The sequence below is a fragment of the Musa acuminata genome, chromosome BXJ1-9, assembly GCF_036884655.1.
Source record: "Musa acuminata AAA Group cultivar baxijiao chromosome BXJ1-9, Cavendish_Baxijiao_AAA, whole genome shotgun sequence".
Lineage (NCBI taxonomy): Eukaryota > Viridiplantae > Streptophyta > Magnoliopsida > Zingiberales > Musaceae > Musa > Musa acuminata.
Genome location: NC_088335.1, coordinates 9159016 through 9180281, shown reverse-complemented (window position 1 = coordinate 9180281; position 21266 = coordinate 9159016). Strand labels below are relative to the sequence as shown.

At 40.9% G+C, this 21266-nt stretch overlaps 2 protein-coding genes and 1 long non-coding RNA gene across 3 annotated transcripts; 2 read left to right on the top strand and 1 right to left on the bottom strand.

Annotated features, from left to right (window-relative positions):
• Positions 1 to 1227: 1227 nt before the first annotated feature.
• On the top strand, positions 1228 to 4728 carry LOC135593065 (protein SMAX1-LIKE 4-like). Its single transcript, XM_065082871.1, has 2 exons — positions 1228 to 2672; positions 2898 to 4728. Exons 1-2 carry the CDS (start codon positions 1435 to 1437, stop codon positions 4648 to 4650), a joined length of 2991 nt encoding a protein of 996 aa, XP_064938943.1. The 5' UTR covers positions 1228 to 1434; the 3' UTR covers positions 4651 to 4728.
• Positions 4729 to 6316: 1588 nt separating this feature from the next.
• LOC135593063 (protein OXIDATIVE STRESS 3 LIKE 4-like) lies at positions 6317 to 7756 on the bottom strand. The gene is made up of 2 exons (XM_065082870.1): positions 6912 to 7756; positions 6317 to 6781 (listed from the first exon to the last, which is right to left on the bottom strand). Exons 1-2 carry the CDS (start codon positions 7205 to 7207, stop codon positions 6394 to 6396), a joined length of 684 nt encoding a protein of 227 aa, XP_064938942.1. The 5' UTR covers positions 7208 to 7756; the 3' UTR covers positions 6317 to 6393.
• A 222-nt stretch (positions 7757 to 7978) lies between these two features.
• Positions 7979 to 19953, top strand: LOC135593064 (uncharacterized). Its single transcript, XR_010479381.1, has 2 exons — positions 7979 to 9547; positions 15650 to 19953. It is a non-coding gene; the product is annotated as an uncharacterized LOC135593064 (long non-coding RNA).
• The last annotated feature ends 1313 nt before the right edge of the window (positions 19954 to 21266 follow it).

Genomic DNA, 21266 nt, shown 5'->3' with positions numbered 1-21266 from the left:
TTACATTTGGAGATCAGACCTAATAACTCTCTCTCTCTCTCTCTAGTGTTAGTGGCCTCAACATGTGAGTTGAAGCCAGAATCTACTAATTGTTAGCATATCTTCCTAAAATCGAATTGTTTATATAGGTTTCAGATAGGGAATAGCATTGTCAAGGTGGCTTTCTTGATACCTCCAAAATGGCAATGTGAAGAACAATTTGATATTTCCAAAGAATCAGTCTGTAATTCCATAGGTCATCAGGTTTTTTTGCTATATACCAAAAAATAAGAATCCTTGTCTTTCTTTGATATGAAAAAGATAAATGCTGCTTATGTGATTTGGGGAATTGATGCAAGAGTTGCAGACATGAACTCGTGCTTTTTGGGTACTTGAATCCAAGGACCATTAACACTGATTCATGAGGATTGCTGCAAGGGGATCTCTTCCTTTTCCTTTCTTTTGAGATGAGGAGATATCACACTGTAGCTTGCACCAAAGATAAAAAGAAAAAGTGAGACGATGCTTGCATAAAAGTTGTGTATGCTCTGCTGCTTTGATCACATCTTCCATTCTTTCTTCTCATTTTCTTCCTCCTCTTCGCTGCTTTCTCTCATTTCCATTCCTTCGTCTGTCACTCAAAAGAGTTTATACGTTAAAAGGAGGGAAGGGTGGGTCCTCCTGTTGCTGCCTTTCTGAAAGCATATGCCTGTGAAGAAAAAGATAGCTTAGATTAGGTTTAGCAGTATGCAAGTTCAGATAAACTATTAGTGAGACGTGAAACTATTTCCATTGTTGTGATCATTAAGCTTCCGGTGTGTGGCATATGCATCATTAACACTGATTAAACATGATATAGACATGGTGATGATGCAAAAAATATATATGAATAGGTTCTTTTGGTGGTCTTGGATTAGTGATGATGGACAGAGATGATGTGGATTGAGGTGTTGCATGAAGCAATCATGGTGTTTGCCTCCTGTATATTTGCCTTGCGTTGGCACAAACGTTACCAAAGCAAACGAATGGGATTAGGCCAAAAAAGGTACAGAAAGTGAAAGCGAGCAATCCTCGAATGGGAAATCCAAAAGCAACAGTGCCACAATCACAACAGCAAAAAGCCAGAGAGAGAGAGAGAGAGAGAGAGAGAGATAGAGTTTCGCTATATAAATCTCATTCCGCTTAGTTCTCCTACCTTCTTCTGCTAGCAACTCAACTCTAATATCCACAAAGTAGTAGTAGTAGAAGGAGAAGAAGAGAAAGAGAGAGCAAGCATCGCATCTCCAGTTCTAGCTTCCACTGAACCACGGAGAGAGAAACGCTGGGGTTGGTTTAGGTGAGAGAGAAGAAGAAGAAGGGCACCGAGAAGTAGAGGAAGGCAGGCTGTGTTCGAAGTGCAAGGAAGAGGTAAGAAAACATTGGGGCGGTGGGGGGGTTGGTGTGGGGAGCTAAGTAATGCGAACAGGAGCTTGGACACTGCAACAGGCCCTCACCGCGGAGGCGGCCTCGGTCCTCAAGCACTCCCTCGGCTTGGCCAGGCGGAGAGGCCATGCCCAGGTCACCCCTCTCCATGTCGCTGCCACGCTTCTGAGCTCCTCTTCTTCTGCCTCATCCAGTCTCCTCAGAAGAGCTTGCCTCAGGTCCCACCCTCACCATCCCGCCTCCCACCCCCTCCGCTGCAGAGCGCTTGAGCTCTGCCTCAATGTGGCCCTCAACAGGCTCCCCACCGCTCCTCCCCCGCCCTCCTCCGGCCTCTCCAATGCTCTCATTGCAGCCCTCAAGAGAGCGCAGGCCCACCAGAGGAGGGGCTGCGTTGAGCTCCAACAGCAACAGCCGCAGCCTCTCTTGGCCATCAAGGTGGAGCTGGAGCAGCTCATCATCTCCATCTTGGACGACCCCAGTGTGAGCAGGGTGATGAGGGAAGCTGGCTTCTCCAGTACCTGTGTTAAGAACAACTTGGAGGAGGAGAGTTCCGTTTTGGGCCAGTCCACTCCGTTCTTGCTCGAGCCACACAAAGATATCATCGGCCATGGGAGTAGCTTCTGGAAGAGCCCATTGTATAAGCTGTCTTCTCAGCAAAGCCCACCGGTTCCAGTTCAGTCCTCCCAAAAGGAGGATTTGAGCGCGGTAATGGAGGTGATGCTGAGAAAACAAGGGAGGAGGACCAACACTGTAGTGGTGGGGGACTCGGTTGCCATGACAGAGGGGGTTGTAACTGAGCTCATGGCGAAGGTGGAGAGAGGAGATGTCCCCGATGAGCTCAAGTCTGCTGATATCATAAAACTTCACCTCTCCTACGTTCACCTCAGGCTCATGAAGAAGAGTGATGTCGACCTGGAGGTCTCTGACCTCAGGAAAAAGATTAGTTCCATGGCATCAGATGAAGTAGGTAGGAACGTCATCATCTATGCAGGGAATTTGAGATGGGCAGTTGATGAGGAAACAAAGGATGGATGTGGATTTAGGCCAGTGGAGCACATGGTTGCAGAGCTGGGAAGGTTGCTCTGTGAGTTCAGGAGCAGCATCAGCCATGTCGGAGGGACCGTGAACAACAAGGTGTGGTTGCTGGCTACTGCAAGCTATAGCACATACCTGAGGTGCCAGATGAGGCAGCCATCTCTTGAGAAGCAGTGGGCCCTTCAAGCTGTGGTGGTTCCATCAGGTGGGCTTGCATTGAGCCTCCAAGCTCCCAGGTGAGACCACCAACACAAAGCCTCATGTCTTTCTCAATGCTACGATGCTTTCCTGTGCTCCAGCTCTTGTTTCCTAACAAAGAATGTGCAGTGGTCTGAGCATCAACATTGCCTTAATTATTAAGCAAAAATACAATGATGCAGAGAAAAAAATGTACAAGTATCAGATGGTATTCAAATCATTTAGCTCTAATCTAGTTCTATTTCTTTTACCTTGTTCTGCAGTGGCCCAGACTCAAGGTATACTAAAGTCAGGGAGTATCCACTTCAACTTCTTGGTTCAGAGGTTTTTAGCTCCAAGGATGGTGAGAAGCTCATGTGTTGTGATGAATGCACCGCCCATTTTGAGAAAGAAGCTTTGGTTCTCAAGTCAGAGGCCAAAGACACCAACTTTGGCTCAGTACAATTGCCATCCTGGCTGCAAAGACAGAGACCAGACAAGCACCACCAGAGCAAGATCAATGTCATTTGTAAAGGAAATGCCTTGCTGGAATTGAAAAGGAAATGGAACAGTCTGTGCCAAAGTCTCCATCACACTAGACAACGTCAAAGCCATTTGTATCCCCCCTTCTTCAGTCAGAGTTCCACTGGCAAGTACAACACCTGCTCTTCATCGTATCCATGGTGGTCTAGCAGCAACCAGAGCAAGATCATGATGCAACCATATTCTCTGTCTTTCTCTGAGGCCACTGCAGAACTTGATGGTGGTTCCCCCTTCAACTCCGTCGATCTGAGAAATGGAATGCGAAGCTGGCAGCAAAAGGATGAACCAAAGCCAAGGCCTTCTGCAGTCAGCTTGAATTCCCTCAGAAAGCCAGGAAATCAGGATGTTGGAATCACTCTGTCTCTGTGTAGTGCTGCAGTCTCAGATTCGGCGACATCGAACGAGCAGGAAGAAGCAATGGCAGGCCGACGAGAATTAACCCAGAAGTTGCAAGACAACATGCCTTGGCAATCCGAGATCATCCCTGCGATTGTGGAAGCACTGAGCGAATGCAGAACATGCGAAAACAAGGCCCTTCGCCTGCTGTTATGCGGTAGTGATGGCATTTCCAAGAGGAGACTGGCGCGAGTGATGCTCGAGCATTTTGGTGGATCCACCCACAAGCTAATACACGTCAACATGAGGAAAGGGGCGAGCGAAACTAGCTCATGTGGCGAGATCCTCGGAGAAGCCTTTGAGAAGGATTCCAAGTTTGTGGTTCTCATTGAGGACATCGATCAAGCAGATACCGGGTTCCTCAGATCTCTCGCAGATGTCCTAAAGGCGGGAGCTTTTGAGAATTCATCCGGAGAAGAAGTGTGCTTGGCTGATTCAATCTTTGTCATGACCACATCACATTCGGCCGACTGCGAAGACATCGGCGGGGGATCCAACGGTGTGATCAAGATGATGTTGCGGGCCGAAGGACGCTCAACCGAGAGCGGTCTCAAAAGGAAGCCCGAAACCGAGTTGCAGGACGAATCAAAGAGACCTCGAATAAGGGATCGCGGCATTGACCTGAACCTACTTGCTGAGGAGGAGGAGGAGGAAGACAGGGGGTGGTGCTGCAGCGACAGCAAGGAGGATGAAGACGTCCCGAGCGACCTAACCAGCGAGACCGACGGAGGGATGCCGCCCCCTCTTCCACCTCAGCTGCTCGACCTAATGACTGCTCAGTTCACCCTGGAGAGGCCGAGCCTCGCGTCGGAGAATCTCGCTTCGAAGCTCCGCCGGGCATTCGACGAGGCGAGGAGCGGCGACGAGCGGACGGGGCAGCTGTCGATCGATGGGGCGGCGGTGGAGGAGCTGACGGCGGCCGCTGGTTCCTTCTCGGAGAGCTTCTTTGAGAGGTGGGTGAGGGACGTATTCCAAGCCTCCTTGAGGACGGTCGAAAAGGGCGGGAATGTGAGACTGAGTGTGGAGGGTAAAGAGGGAAATGTGGTGGAGTTTGGGTTCATGGGCTCGGTTCTGCCCGGGAGGATAGCCGTAGAATGAAGCACGTGTTTGCCCTCCCTCGCGGTGTATTGTATGTATATTGGAATGACCAACATGCCGCTTTGTAGCTTTTTTTTCTTTTCTTTTTATTTTACCTTAATGATATATATATATATATATTATAATATTTTTTTAGAAAATATTTATATTTTGGATGTTTCTCAATGGATACCCTAATTTTAATTTTTCAAGTAGTACTCTTAATTTAAAAAAATACTCAAAATATTTCTATTTTTTTTGCATGTTAGAGTTGTTTGCCTATCGCAATAAAAACATTACAAGGTATTTATAATAATTAAAAAATGACATTACCTGAATAAAAATTAAAAATTAGTTTATAATAGTGTTTTGACTATCACAATAAAGATACCATAAAATATATATGAAATTCTATAAATGATCCAAATGAACTCCTAGCCTTAACCAAACTAATTCTATGTTTAAAAATATAATATTCTAATGATTTACGAGTAATGACAATCAAAGAGACATAATATTACTTATAATATTTTTTGGTAGTATTTATAATATTTTTAATATCTGTATAAAATATCATAAATATTATAAAAACTATAAATAAGTCAAATAAAAATATTATATTAGTTTAAAACTAGTAAAAAAAAGCAAAAAAATTGATGAAAAAATTTTAAGTATTTTTCAAATTTCGAACAAAGTTGGAAAAAAAAGTAAAAGGGAGTAATCCATTGAGAAATACCCAAAATATGAATATTTTTTTTAAATCACTTAGAATATAGTTTCTAGTAATTAATTTATATATATATATATGACCATTTACCTAAAAAAATTTCTAATAATTAATTTTTACTAGATAATACTAGACCTATCAAATTAGAATCAGAACCGAATTGATTTCAAATGATTTTCATTTGAATTATTAGTTCCAATTGTTAAAAAAAATAAAATTATTCCATCAAGATTCAATCCTTCTTATATTTTTTTAATTTTTAATCGATTTGGAATCCAATCAATCAATTTTAGTTTTAATTTGTAAAAAGCAAAAAATCAAACCATAGGACTTCGATTTTGATTCAGTTCAAAACCATCAAATTATTAACCTAATTCCATTATGATTCTGTGTTGATTTACCTAAGAAATAATATTTTCATAAATAAATAAATAAATAAATATACCCATAATCATTTAGGTTTTATTGGGTTATTTTTTTCTTCTCCTTTTCCTCCAATCTTATTTATTTATTTTTTTACTTGATTACCTTCACTCTTATTTTATTTATTTATTTAAAAAATAATAGAAAGATGAAGAGAAAAGGAAAGAAGAGAAAGAGACACCTTATGATAGAAAAACTATTCCTAAATAAATTCTTAATAAAGAAACACCTTATGATAAATAATTACAAGATGCTTCGGAAGATTAATTAATCCATTTGGTCATTTTAGTTGGTATAAAATTGATCATATCATTACAAAATGCTAAACCCAGCACGTTGTCATAACCACATAGGAGGACGAAGCATTGCTTGGTGTTGGGGATAAGAGCACCACGTCATGTCCATGGCATGTGCTCTCTTAGACCTTATCTTATCCTACACCTAATAATTAACCACACTTGCCTTATACAGAAGGCCACGATAAGATCCCCAAAGATTTGATGCTAATATTTTTTTTCGGATGGGAGGAAAAACAAATCATGTAAAGCTATTTAATATATTAATCTCCATTAATAACATGTACCATTTCTTCGAGTTTGATTTACTACATACAGTTAGACATGTTGGAGATCAGAGAGGGAGAAGGATCTTGGAGACCTGAAAGCCTTGTTCCTCCTCATGCTGCTGCTGTTGCCATGGCGGGGAAAGGGACCCATGGAGGGAGGTGATCTTCCACCATGTTTCTCCTTTTCTTCGTCTTCTTCCTCCTCTTCGTCCTCCTCTGCTTCCGCCACAGTGTGAGCTGGGGCCGAGAGTGGTGGCAATGGTGGGCAGACGAGGGAGCTGCAGGAGGCTCGCCTCATCTTGCTCATCATCAGGACCCTCCTGCGCTTGTTGAAGGGGTTTTCGGGCTTCACGATGTCGTTGGTGCTCGCGTTGACCACATCTGACAAGCTCGCGAAGGATTTGGACTTCCCCGAGAAGAAGTTGGATAGCCCTCGCCTGCAGTAATTCGGAGCAAGATTTAGATCATGTTGAGAGACATCATATTTCACTCTGATCGAACTCGAAACATCCCTAAATCTGAGCAAGAACAGCTCGATCATGGATAGAGAGAGAGACAGAAGGATACTTTATGGGAAGTGAGTCTTCCAAGGAATCCAAGGACCCCAAAGCCCCATCTTTTCTCTTGCTCTCCACCTCTTCCTCTTCCTCCTCCTCCTCGCCGCCATGGTCTGAGCCGTTCCTGTCCGACGACAAAGTTGAGGCGGCGCCGATGGAGGAGCTGTCCGACGACGCCTCCGCCTCTTCTCTGCTACCCAAACGGAACCCATTACTCTTCCCCACCGCCTTTCCTTCCTCCTCCACCTTCTCCTGCTGCTCGCCGCGGTGGTACCGCAGCACGTTGGACAGCAAGAGGGAAGACATCCGCTCCTTCCTGTTCTTTCCTCCTCCTCCTCCTCTCTAGAGCCTTCTGTTGAGCCCCGGCGACGCTGTTGTCATCAATCGCCGGATCGGCGGCGAGGGAGCCAGACAGAAAGCAAGCTACTCCAAGATCCCAACTCAGCTGGGCGTTTCCTTGTGCTAAATCTTTGGTGGTTGGTGTCCCCAAGAGATGAAAAGAGAAGCGACAGAGAGAAGAGGAGAGAGCATATAAAGAAATGGAAGTAAGGACGCGGAAGATAAGGTGACCGGGCTTGACACGTTCAAACACGACTGCAAAACGTGCCTGCGTCCACGACAAAAGACACGACCGTCGACACCACACACAACAAATAGGGCGTGCCACCTGAAACCCCACGGGAACACGAACCGGTCGGCTTCTTCTCCCTCTCTGATGCAGACAGGAGAATGTATACTGTCCGCGTACGTGACTCCGATGGTCAAAGAACATGAAATAATCGAGAGAAAGATGATCACGCTCGACAACTACGCTATTTGCCACTCTTCGCTTTCATGATCAGCATCCAATCACTGATCATCCCTTCCTACTGGTCTCCATTTGTCAACCGAGGCACACATTTCTGCAACCGAGGGAGAGTGAAACAGTTCACGTTGCTTGACAAAACGTGTTGTCCCAGACTTTTAGCTGCTGGCAGACAGATTGTCTGCCGAGCTGAAGTATCAACACTAACATGGAACCGTGTGGAAGAGGATCAAGGATCGCTGCTGAGGGGATCGGTCTCGACTGCGGCGGCAGGCGGAGTCTCCTTCGTCATGGCCATACACTACGTGAGAAGTCGGTGGAGGAAGGCCCACCTGAGGGCCTGCAAGCACTGTACAAGATAAGTCGTTGCCAAGAAGAGGGAGAGAGATTGGTGGTGGAGAAGCGAAGACCGGTGGATGAGCACAAGTTCACGCGGGTAGGTGGGGGACATCAGAGTCCCAGAAGAAGAAGAAGAAGAAGAAGAAGGACAAGATAGCTTTCAGATGTAGCAGCTTCTCAGAAACTATACAGAGTCAGAGGTGATGAACGAGTCTGAAGTCGGCACATGATAAATTCTTTTTGGGAAAAATAAGGCATCGATGATAAGCATAAGAAAATAAATTCTTGACAATGAATGTCTCCAAATTCATACCGTGACAAAGAAGTCTCGGATAAGAATCTAAAAGCAGTAGTCAGGCGGCATCTATAGCTTCACAAGAGGTGTGTGTGAAGGTTGACATCTCATGGGGGAACAGATTGGTGTTGAAATATTTTATAGGTTTCACGGAGACTGCTTAGAAATTGATATTATAATTGAGATAAAGATGGTATCGGGTTTCGGATCGACGAGGATCCGTCATCAAGCATGAATTGCTGCGTAGAGATCACGCCCACGGACTTGAAACCGCTCATGAAATCCAGCGCGGGAATGGTAACCCCAGGTTTCGGTTCCGTCTTAACGCCCCCACCCCCGTTTCTCCGCGGCGCCGTCTCACACAAAGAGAGAGGAGAGAACGGACGGGCGTGATGTGGTGATCTCGTGCATCGGACGGCCGCGACGGTAGCATCGGCGGGCACGGGCGGCGCAGTGTTGCCGCGGCGGCCATTGGCGTACCGCCTGTGATGGAGGAGGAAAAGAGGGGGTTTAGCTGCACGATCTGGGTCAGACGGTGGGGAAGAGGCGGCGGAAGAGGAGGAGGGAGGTGCTTAACTTGGGTAGGCGGAGCCCTTGATGGGCTTCCGCCCGTACTTGCGCCACGAGTGCCCCTCGGATGGGATATAGATCATCTTCCAGCTTGTTTCTGGCGCGCGTATCGTATCACCCTCTTCAGGCGATCGGCTTTGTGAAGTCCAGGGTCAGGCTCCGCGCACGCGGCTTGGCCGGGGCGAGGCCCATGGGCTGCGGCGCCGGCCTCGACGTAGAGGCTGGGTCTGGACCGCGGTGGAATCGGGCGTGGCCGGTGCGGTGGAAGATGGGGGTGATCTTCTTGAACTTGGAGACGGTGAGCTCGGTGATGTCGCGGCAGTCGAACTGCGGCGAGACGAGTCGCTCCAAGGAGCGGAACTCCGCCATCGCCGCCTACCTCTGGAACGCCATCCGCTCGTCCATCTTCGTGCCCTCACCAGATCAACGGCCATTATCGCACTTAGTTTCCAAGAACCAAAAGCTCAAAGCCCGGAAGAAATGGAGTGGTGGGCGAAGCGGGACTTAGAAATGCAAATCGAACCGCAACTTTTCCATCAGACGGTAGTGATTACATCTCATCCCTCGTGATGGCATCGCCCAGATACGTGCGCGCCTTCTGCCACCAAGTGGTGCAGCCGGACCTCTTAATCAAAAGGTAGGTTTCTCATCCCTCGCCTTATCTTATTTAAATACCAATATTTAAGTTTCCGAATCACGAGGCATTAATTAATCTCATCCCTCTCCTATACTGTTCTTGGATTAAATTTATCAAGAAAACACAAACGGTGGGAGTAGATATCTGTAGATGCATCAGTATCCGCTGGAATTAAGACTTTTTCCTTTGATTAACACAATGATTTTGACCAGGATAGGACTATTGCAAGGGGGGATTGGGTAGATTCGTGTGTATGGAAATGAAATTGATGCGTGGTTACGATTAAAGTTTGTCGTGTTGTTGTATATCACCCGGTATAGGTGGTATGTATTGGTGTGACAAGAGATTGGTATGCGAACCATCAAATGCCGAGTGGTATATGTTAAATGAACCTATATGGCCTGCTATGAGATCTCCATTTGTAATATCTCGATTAATCCCACATCGAAAATGGATAAGATTAAGATTGACTTATAAGAGCCAGATGACATACTATTTTTAATCTTAGCTTATGTATTTTGGCTTGACATTTAATATGTGGAGCTACCATTAGGTTATGCCTCATAGGCACCATCCTAGGGTTTGACGAGTACGTCAAGCCCTGTGTGGGCAAAATTATGACACCTCGATTTATAAGGCTAATTAACATATCAGGTTTGACCAATACTAACAGTCAGATCGAAAGGGTTTTTAAACCTTCCCCTCTTTCAAACTCTCCTACGCTCTTAATCTCTTTCTAACTCCCTTCTTTCTCTTTTCTCATATTTGCACTCTCTTAAAACTTAACAAAGCTACGATTTATGATTCGGATCAAGCTTGGAAGACTAGTTAGGGAGGATTAATACCTAAGTTAAAAGAAGAATTCTCTAATCAAAGGTATATATATATTTTTTTTGATGATTTATGAGATTAAGTCTATTCTATTTTCAATGTCTAATAGGATATTTGAGGTCTTTATGATGGTATAATTATGTTAATTAGGGAGTAATTAAGATCTTCAATATTATAATTAATGTGTCTAATGTTGATTTTTTACACTCAATTGGTCAAATCTTTGTATTGGTGATTTACATGTTTATAATGGTATAATAGGTTTAATTAAGTTTTAATTAATTTTTTTAATGTTGTAACTAATGATTTTAATGATGATTTAATTAAAATTTAATACATATTGTGTCAATTCGATATCTTTAACACACATTAAGGTGTTTGATATATTTACAAGGTGAAAGAGGATTAATCAAGGATTAATTAATTATATTAATGTTGTGATTAGTGTATTTAATATTTATTTAATTAAAATTTGATTCATATTAGGTCAATTAAATATCTTTAATGCTTATTAGAATATTTAACATGTTTATAATGATAAAAAATAAATAATTTGGGAATAATTGGCTATGTTAATGATATGATTAGTGAAATTAATGATGATTTCATCACTAGAGCATCAATACATATACGAAAAAATAATGAGGCATTGATGACCTGACTCACAATGGAAGCATGGTGGTGGTAGTAGATCTGTGCCATAGGGATTCCATAGGTCAACCAGGATGAGGCAACCTCCTCACTTGAGTCGAATTGGTAGCATGAGATAAGGTGGAATCCATTGTTTTATTAGAGGACTTGGTAAGAGATCAATACCATATATTATTGATATTGATCTGTAAGCCTATTCTCTATAGACAACGAAGCAGACACTGAATGATGATGTATATACAAAAATAAAAAGCGAGATACTGAGAAGGCAATAGCTAAATGGTTCAACTTCTATAGGATTTTGACAAACATAACCCAACATCAATATTATCAGAGTAGAGTCTCCTTTATCCAAAAGGCTGGTATGGAGATCCAACCATCAACACCGAAGGAGATCCACAGCATTTATTTAGATGAGAATGTAATAAAAATGAATGATTGAATCAAATCCTTCAAGAGATAGTAGGATAAATATGGGGTGACATTGATATGTGACAGTTGGACAAGATCATAAATGAGTATCATGAATTTTTGTATGTATTACAATAGACATGTGGTGGTTTTTCATAAGCCAGTCAATGCTTCCGATAAGATTCAAAATGCAAACTATATTAGAAACATAATATAGACATTGATATGTGATAGTTGGACAAGATCAACAAAAATGAGTATCATGAATTTTTTTATGTATTGCAATGGACATTGTGGTTTTTCATAAGTCAGTCAATGCTTCCAATAAGATTCAAAATGCAAACTACATTAAAAACATAATGGACACCGTAGTAGAGGAGATTAGATCACAATACATTGTCCAGATAGTCACCAACAATAGAGCCAATTTAAAGAAGATTAGTTTGCAATTGATGGAAAAAAGGAAAATATTGTTTTGGACTCTCTGTGCAGCTCATTGCATGAATATAAGAGGCAGGTCTCAAGGCAATGATTACCTCGGAGAAATGGTCCGATTTTAGGTATTCGAGATCAAACGATAGAAACAAAAAGTAAAAAAGACTATTCTTTCTTTTAGATTTTGGGATGCCATGGATGAAATTATAACAAGAGTATAACCACTTTATGTTGTCCTTCATAAGGTCGATCTGGACAAGCATTACCAAATGCCTTATTTTAGACATATGTTGATTACAGCAAAAGAGGAGGTCAAGAAAACATTCACAAATGATTTTCAGATCGAACAATATTTACAGATCGTCGATCGTAGGACCAAAGTTCATATGAACTAAGACATCCATAATACAAGTAAATTCATATTCAATGTAATTTAATTCATAAATTTTTAATCTTAAAAAAATTCTTACTAATGAAATTATTTTTCTTGAAGCGTATTATCTAAATTCTGCCATTCATTTTCGATATAGTCTTAGAATGTGATTAGATTTATTATCGACATTAAGAAATTTATATATTGACTCTTGTCAAACACTATCGATGTAGTCGATGCTATTATGGAGGGTCGATTATTCTAAGAAACAATCGGTTCATTATCTGACGATATAGTTGTATCGTATCATTACAATATGGATCACGATAAAAGAAAATTACACACATGTTGATTATAAATTATATTCGATATTAATTATTTTTTATGCTAATAAAATTCTATTTATATCTTTTTGTAGTCGAGTGGTGGTTACAATTTGGAGGAGACGCACTAAATTTAAGGAAGGTTATTGTCCGTGTACTTTCATAGACAACGATAAGTGTTTGCGAACGTAATTAGTCAACATTCACATTGATTCATACGAATGTCCATAACAGACTATCGTATAGAAGGTTGAAGAAATTGATATATGTCTTCTACAACAAGCGGCTAAGGTTGCGATGTGTCGAGCTGGACAAGGAACCAGAGATTGATCTCATCGACCTTCAATACTACAATGAAAATTTATAATCGATGTTAGAGTGAGTCGAAGCAGTAGAGAACTAAGAGGATCCTTTGCTTGAGGAAGTGGGAGATCTTCCACGTCCTACACCCGACCGTCACAGTTATTCGCCTAGCATGCAAAGGCAAAGGCAAAGGGGAAGACAGTAACATCAACTGCATCGTCGGAAAGAATCGAGTCGGGCGATGAGGCACCTTCTTAATCGCATTCAGCAACCCACTCGGTCCAGAGATAACAATGATGTGGACAATAATGTCTTAATCGACAATGGCGGCAACATTGGGGAGTCAATGGTCTTGTCTATATAGTTTGAGGGTGGTGCATGGACCGAAGAGTAGTATTTTAAGCATGCCACCCAAGATTTAGATTATTGAGCTCGACGAGGTACTGGTCAAGTTTATACATAGAAGGAGAAAACGAAGATAGTGCATGATTTGGAGCAAATGCAATAGAGCTTACACGACATATATACAGAGCGAAGCTCATCGTATTCGTAGTCTTTGTATTAGGGAGAATCTTACGACCAATAGTAGTATGGTGATAGTTGGTCATTTTTCTCCTAGTAGTATAGTGATCAATCTTTTGATATAAAGTAGCATATTAGTAGCGTAAGTAGTTCCAACATTCGCTAACCTCCGCACCAATACGTGCTACAATCGTACTTATCGCAAGAGTCGTCTCGGACACGTGCAGTTCACGATGATCAAACTACGACCATCACCACATTGATGCACTAATGATATACGGTGTATTAGTATACTATGTTATGGGATTAATTTTAGGATTGGGTCCAATAAACATATTAAATTGATATAAATATGTAGGATCGAGGATCTTGATCCATTGCCCATTTGAGTCTCATCATTTTTTTGGTAGTAGAAACAGGTGTATCCATTGATGGATTACTTGACTAATTTGAATCTTAAAGTTTAGTTGTTTAACTCATAATCTAATAATTTAAATCATTTCTTTGCACATAATTCAATATCAATGGAAGGATAGTCTAGAACGTACCACAAAGTTGTTCCTCGAAGCCCGAAAAGATATATGCCACTATTATTTCATAAATTAGATTATTTTTGCTAAATTTATACTAAATTTATATTTATTTCTAACTTAAAACTCATAATCTAATTTCTTTTCTATCTTTTAGGAATTTTTGGAGTTAATTTTTATCATTTTCCTATGTCGTTGATAAGCCCCGCTATAGCGACACATGGTACATCAGTATGGGGTGGTACGTACTGTACGATCGACTAATCGGTACATCGACTCGAATTGGTAAGGTGAACCCTAGTTGGGACCGGGTTGGCTTGTTATAGGGAACCATTAACCTATGATAAGTGTGGTCGATAGACTTGGACACAGGCACCTCAAAATATAACTAAAAATTATTATCATATTTGTATCATACTTTTTAGTTAACATTATCACACTTGCACCTTAAACATTAGTTTATTCTAATGATGGTGTACCAAACTCATCTATCAAAGATCGAGGTTCACAATCTCATAATATATATAGTTTTAGTGGTATACTACTTATTGACGTATGAGGGTCCGAAATCTCGTCTGATATATTTTTTTGAATGTGTTAGCTAGATTAACTACATTAATTGGACTTTTTTAGATCATTGTAAGGTGTTAGACTTAAATCCCGCTTTCATCTCTTACCCTTGGAAAAAAAAAAAACATTATCAAACTTGATTATGAATCTTAATTCTATCTGTAATAATATTAGAAATCGATTATTGGGTCCAATGTGGGACTTAAATCGAAAATTACAGGATTCAAATCCATATTTAGATCATGTAGATTGCCAATGTTAGTTCTATTTAGTTTGAATCCAACCTGATTACTTACCTAGATGTATTCTAGTGCTCCTTGCTAATATTGCTAGTTTTCATAAACTCTCTCTCTATTATCAGAAATGCACAATCTCTCAAGTCTTAGTGTTTCGTTCATTCATTCATTCATCAATTTCTCATGGGATATTTTTGCAGTGTGCATCTCTTATTAAATCAGGTAGTTGGGACCCATGTCCATGTATAATTGTGGTAGGAGAATAGGATGAAGGAATGAATAAGATCTGAGAATTGGAAACCCTGATATTTTATCAATTGTCAAACATGTCACTGGGTATTTGGAATTAAAAATATTTAGTTAGATGTTTAAGAAGAGCAAGTCCGTATTTTCTTCCTCTGGCACAGTGACTTTGTTGATTTGTCTCTTTTTTCAGGTATGATTTTCCTTATTAACCCCATATTAACAAATTAAGAATATCACTTGTATGGTGTCAATGTCACCTGCGAAAATATAAATATATATTGGAAAAAAAAAACTTCCCTTCGTTTTTATCCTTTGGAAATCTATTATATGTTTATGTTTAATGGGTACACAGTGGGCCTGTATAACTGTAATGGGATGCATGAGATCCCTAAAGGGCTAAGATGTTATGAGGAGATTCCATTCCTCATAGGGTTTAGATTTCCCCAGCCACTCAGCCTATTAGAAATATGGCTTAATTGGATTGTGACCTACATAAGAGCATAGCCATATATATTAAAAGATAACAATTTTCCTTTTCATCTTAAATTAGAATACATGCATCTAGTCATTTACAAATTACATGACTTGAAAAACTCTTAAAATGGTGTTATTTATGGACTTTTGTGCAAGGCTTAAAATTAAAAGAACTGTTCTTGTTTGTTCTTTGATAGGAATGGATTATTTGATTTAAATGAAGAGGGATTTGGAATCCAATGCTTGATTGGGAGGATCGGAGGAGGTAAGAAAGTTATATTAGCACCACTGATCCATTTTCTTTGAGAAATAAAGACATTGGAATCCTACTCAAGGCATGTTTGTCCCCCCTGCATGTCAATATGATTAATTGACATGCTTGGCACACAATGCTTGACAACTCACAGTTTCACCATAAAAATCATATGAGCACCCAAGTCCTAAATGTGTGTTTTTTTCCTCTAATTAATGACATGCCATTGCATCTGGACCAGAATAAAATAGTCAATCAGATCCTGGAATATTACTACTTCGTTTGGTTCCTCATCTTGTTGAACATACAAACAGCTTAAACCATACTAATAATTTGAATAGCAAAGCATTGTAGATCTTGTTTTATACACTTAGGTTTTGCTGATGACTTTAAGAACTTATTTGGCATTTATCAACTACAGCTTATCTGTTAGGGTAAAAACAGTCCTACTACTGGAAGTGATATTAGTTCTTTGTCTGACTGAAACTTCAGTTGCTGGACACAGTCTTAGTCCAGAAAAGAATCATCATATGCAGCTATGCAGAAAGCATTTTGATGTTCACTAGATGAGAATAGCTAGCCTGAGAATTACTTCAATGTCAGTAAGGAAGAGGCCAACAGTCTCAGACCAGTGAATTGAGAGTGAAACTACATCAGTGATCTGAGTTTGTAAATGGCCATCAAGCTATGAACACCATGGCAGCATTGGAAAGCATCCAATGCTCATGAGAATTTCCTTACAATATGGATCGGGTGCATGGGTAGCATTCTCTCCTTATCATTTCTTATTCAGAACTACTTTTAGCACTTGCACATGAGAAAGCCTAAGGACAAAGCAATAGATTTAGATCTCATTGGGATCTGAAAACCTTCTAAATTACCCAATCTTCCAAATAAGCATGTTGCACATCATAGGGCCATCAAACTTCTCTAGTTTCTTGGTGTCATGCACCTTTGTTGCTTTAATGTTTCAGAGTGACTCAGTAGGTAACAACATCTAGGAGCTCTGTCATTAATGAAAAGGACCCTAAAACCTTTTGGCATATAAGCTTTGACACTGAAGATAGATCTCATAACAAGTGTGAGCTATGATTCATCATCAAGGAACATCTTTTGTGTATTTTTGGATGTTTGGCCCACATGTTCTTATGTTCTTGTCGTGACGGAATCAATACAAATTCAAATAAATGAGCATCAGAATTTCAATTCCTCTCAATAAAAAATGTTAGATACTTAAATTTTATGAATAAGAGGCAAGTGTTGCAAACAATAATAACTCTTCATATTTTTTATGTCGAGCATTAAGTATTCAAACAGAAAATCAATTCATCTATTTTAAGAACCAAAAGGACAATCATTACAAATATAACACCCATGTTTCTCACCTTACTGAGAAGCTAATCAGCAAATTGATCATCTTTTTTATGTATCTATATCTGCTTGGTATTTAGTTGCCTACTTAGTGACTACATTTGATATTTAGTTTGAAAGAGATGGTTTCCTTTTTCATCTTGCTTCTCAAACCCTCAGTGTTCTTCATGCACCACTAATCTCTCTCTGTGGTAATATATTTTGTTATATGAATCTTACATGTCTCCTGTTATTTTTCTCTGTAGATTGCATGAATCCTTCAATTCTCTTGTTTCCTATATACATAAAAAAACTCTCTTCCATATACGCTTATCTAGATTCCTCAATCTATATGTTCTACTAGAGAATTGCATTTGTCCTCAGGGTCTAGAATTGCACATCTTACTACATAGGTTAGAGCTTAGACACACTAGAGCTACTTGAAGTGTTATACTTGGTGATTAGAAAAAGTGGTTACAATCCATCAAGTTTGCTGTCTAAAAACACCTCAAAACAACAGCATGCACACTTAAACTGATCCCTAGAGGTTAAACTCTAGGTATAGAAGCTGTACTTGGTTAGCAGAATCATCAACAACATCTTCTTGTTGAAAGCTGAGTTATCAAAAACTCAATACTATATCTGCCATTGGTAACCTGAATCTGTACACTGTCACAGCTTTGAAGGCTGAGACATAATATACAAAGAGTACCTGGGAATAAATGTCCATAGTGGCTTGGGAAAGGGATAGGGGATAGGGATCTGTGACTCCAATTTGTTAAGTGTGCAGCTGAAGGAAGTTGCTTGTGAGTGGTGGGTACTCTCCATTCTTTACTCCATTCCATGTGCCTGTTGACGGCCAGAACACGCAAGGAGGATTCATTCACTACTCTGCACCTTTGGTTTGCTCTCTGAAGACCCTCTCACCTGTCCCCATATATAGAATACAAAGGAAGCCACCTTCTTTCTTATAATTTACTGTAGTCTTTTCTTGAGAGAGAGAGAGAGGTGGGACAGAATCTGAGATGGATTAAAGAATATGCTGAGGTCTTTTCTTTTGAGGGGGTAGAGAGAAAGAGAGGTGAAGTCAAAAACTGAGAAATAGAGTACAAAGACACTTTCCTTGTGGTTATTTCGATGGTCTTTTTCTCTTAGGCATGGAGAGAGAGAGAGAGAGAGAGAGAGAGAGAGAGAGGTGGGTGGACATGGCCTGAGCCGCTTTCCTCAACACACTCTCATACCGTGAGATATCCTCGAGTTGTTGGTTTCCTTTGGTGAGAGCTTTTCACATGGCAATGAAGTGAAAGAAACTCCAAAAGATCTGCTTTGCCTCTTTCTTGTCCAGCACAGATTTGAACAACCCTCGACACCACCACAAGGCTGCTCTCAGGAACTTGCAGCGTGCTCCAATCATTCCTGTGCTCGCATCAACCCCTCCTTTTTACTCAAATGGCTTTGGCTGTCTCCAGCTCTTTGCCCATCTTTTTTTCTTTGTCTCGAACACACAAGCCATGCCTCAGTTCTCTCAGATTCCAATTAACAGCTAACAATATAGACTGCTGGTTAGCAAGTACACGGGCAAGCTGTTCATGGCTGGTTCTACCAAACTTGATGATGAGCTTCCATGGATTTCCCCATGTCTCCATTGTAGCACAGCTTTTTAGTTACATGAATGCCCAAGCAAGAATGAGGCATGCTTGGAAGGTTGGATGAACGAGTTGGTCGAGCTACTGCCTGACTTGTTCCACCTCATCATTCCGCAAATTAGGCCACGAACATGCCACCAGTCTATCATATTTCATCATCGCATCGGATGCTTTGATAGCGTCATGGTGGTCGGGATCGGTCCACTCTCGTCATCACATGGCTTCCACATGATGAACATGGCATCAAACCTTTTGATTCGGTAAAGAAAAGGGTATCGGTTAGTCTTGACGCAGGAAGCTCAAACCCCAGCGAGCCACCAAACGCCACGTGGGTGGAGCAGCTTTTGCCTGCCGGGCGATGTGGAACGCGGAGCCGTTGAAACGTTCCACCGGGGGGAGTGGCACTCGTGTGGTTTTGCTTAAATTGAAGGGCCTTTAGGTTGTTCGGCACCATTAAATCCTTCAGGGCCGCTCTAAATCGTCATTATTATATCGAATCTCTTCGTGTAATTGAATGCTGCAATTAGTGCACTTGAATGCATCTTCCCCATGTCGAATGACGGATGTGCCCTTGCGTTTCTTATTCGCACGCAATCGGATGCCTCTCTACCCCTTCGCCTTCTTCTTCTGTGACTATATAACTCCTCGGCCTTCCCTCTCCCTCCAAATTTGTTCCTCTTCTTCTTCTTCTTCTTCTTCTTCTTCTTCTTCTTCTTCTTCACCTCCGCCCTTTCCCAAGCTACCCGTCTGTCTCTCTCGCGGTCTCTGCAACATCTTCGTCTTCAGTGCCCATGGGCGCCGAGGTGGTCGTGATGGGTGAATTGCCTCTGGTTCCACCCATCAAGACAACGCCGATCCGGGACAAGCCGGCCGAAGGCCGCTGCCCCGAGGTCACCAGCACCGACGACGATGATTGTGTCACGCCCAAGTCGGAGGAGCACGTTCTTAAGCCCCTCCTCGTGTGCCCGCCGGCTCCGAAGAAGCCGAAGCCGGCAAGGAGAGCGCCGGTGGCTCCCTCGAGGGAATTCTGCGCCGTGCCTCGCGATCTTACCTCGGTCTTCCTTTCTCTCCCTCCCAAGAAGAGAATTCGTGTAGTTTGATCTGTTGCTTCTTCATGGCCTCCTGTAATTTCTTGGCTTCTTTTCCCATCTTCTCCGTGCATGGGTTAGAATAGGTTGATGTATTCATGTAACAGAGGAAATTGTCCTCCACATCTTTCTGCATACATAAATACTAAACAGTGTTCTTCTCATGGATTCTTGTTTCCAATTGGTTTATAGCCTTTCATTGTCTGTGTTGTGACAATTTTGTGAGTTGTGTCATTAGGATTGTAAGATCTGTGTCATGGCTTTGCAATCTCTCCTTCGTGAAACTAAAACCTATGAATTGTTCATGGGATTTTCACCTCGTTAATGATTGTATTAACATGTTGACATGAGTTCTACAAGTTGAAGATTGAGTTCTACAAGGAGGAAGAGATTCCTCAATGTTGTGGATGGAACTTATTCTGGTGTCAAATGAAGGGGGAAAGATGTCCAGTAATCTGAACTATGTTCCTCATTCTCTGTAGTGTTGCTTCTGAAGATTACTGTACATGGGTCAGTGATTCCACAAGCTGCTGTTGTTTCCTTGCACTGTTTGCCATATCTACTCCGCAATGTTTCTCCAGATGATTACTGCACAGGGATCGATCAACGATGGCAGGTATCAGCCCGAGGAGGCAGAGTGGGTGTAAACGAGACCCAAGCCGCTGTATATGATAAGAGTGTTAATATAATGGCTTGGAGAGGATGATGATCACATGGTTCGATCAAATTGGATAGACCGATATATATATATATATATATATATATATATATATATATATATATATGATTAATTATTTAAGATGAAGATATTATTCAGAATTAGAATAGAATGATTAAAATGATGACAGACATCAAGAGTTGTTTGATCATTTCAACACATTTAAAATTTTAAAAAAATATAAAAAATAATTTATTTATATTTATGTTGAGTTGGATATGTGAAGTTATTAGAAAGGATGAAAAAATATATTTTTTTATTTATAAACAACTAAATATCATATTTATGGAGGATAAGATGAAGAAAAAATTGCTTAAGATAATATGAGCATATTGTCATAGACTTATTTAGTTTTGTCTAAGTCGTGTTATATGTTTACGCCGACAATACAAATTCATATATTTCGTAAGTTTTGAATGATTCATTCATAGATTTTGTAAGCTCTGAATGATTCATGACAAACAGTTTAAGTGATCTATCATTCACGTGATACTACTTATGAAACAAGACAATGAATAAGTTTTAAATATGATACCATCCACCATGTGTACGGCCTATGCCACATACATGCATTCCAGTTTTAAATATGATACTTTTGAATACTGTTCTAGATTACACTCTTGCCCAAAGAGACTAACCATTTTGTCGATGTTATTGTTTGACCACATATATATCAATTAAAAGCTGGAATGCATGTATGTGGCATAGGCTGTACACATGGTGGATGCTCTCAGCTCAGTGATATATATCTTGGATACC

Bases quoted from the DNA above. Each gene is read 5' to 3' on its own strand.
- LOC135593065 (XM_065082871.1), top strand. From the start codon at position 1,435: ATGCGAACAGGAGCTTGGACACTGCAACAGGCCCTCACCGCGGAGGCG. The intron at 2,673-2,897 runs GTGAGACCACCA...CTTGTTCTGCAG, and splicing joins TTGAGCCTCCAAGCTCCCAG to TGGCCCAGACTCAAGGTATA.
- LOC135593063 (XM_065082870.1), bottom strand. From the start codon at position 7,207: ATGTCTTCCCTCTTGCTGTCCAACGTGCTGCGGTACCACCGCGGCGAG. The intron at 6,782-6,911 runs GTATCCTTCTGT...GAATTACTGCAG, and splicing joins GAAGACTCACTTCCCATAAA to GCGAGGGCTATCCAACTTCT.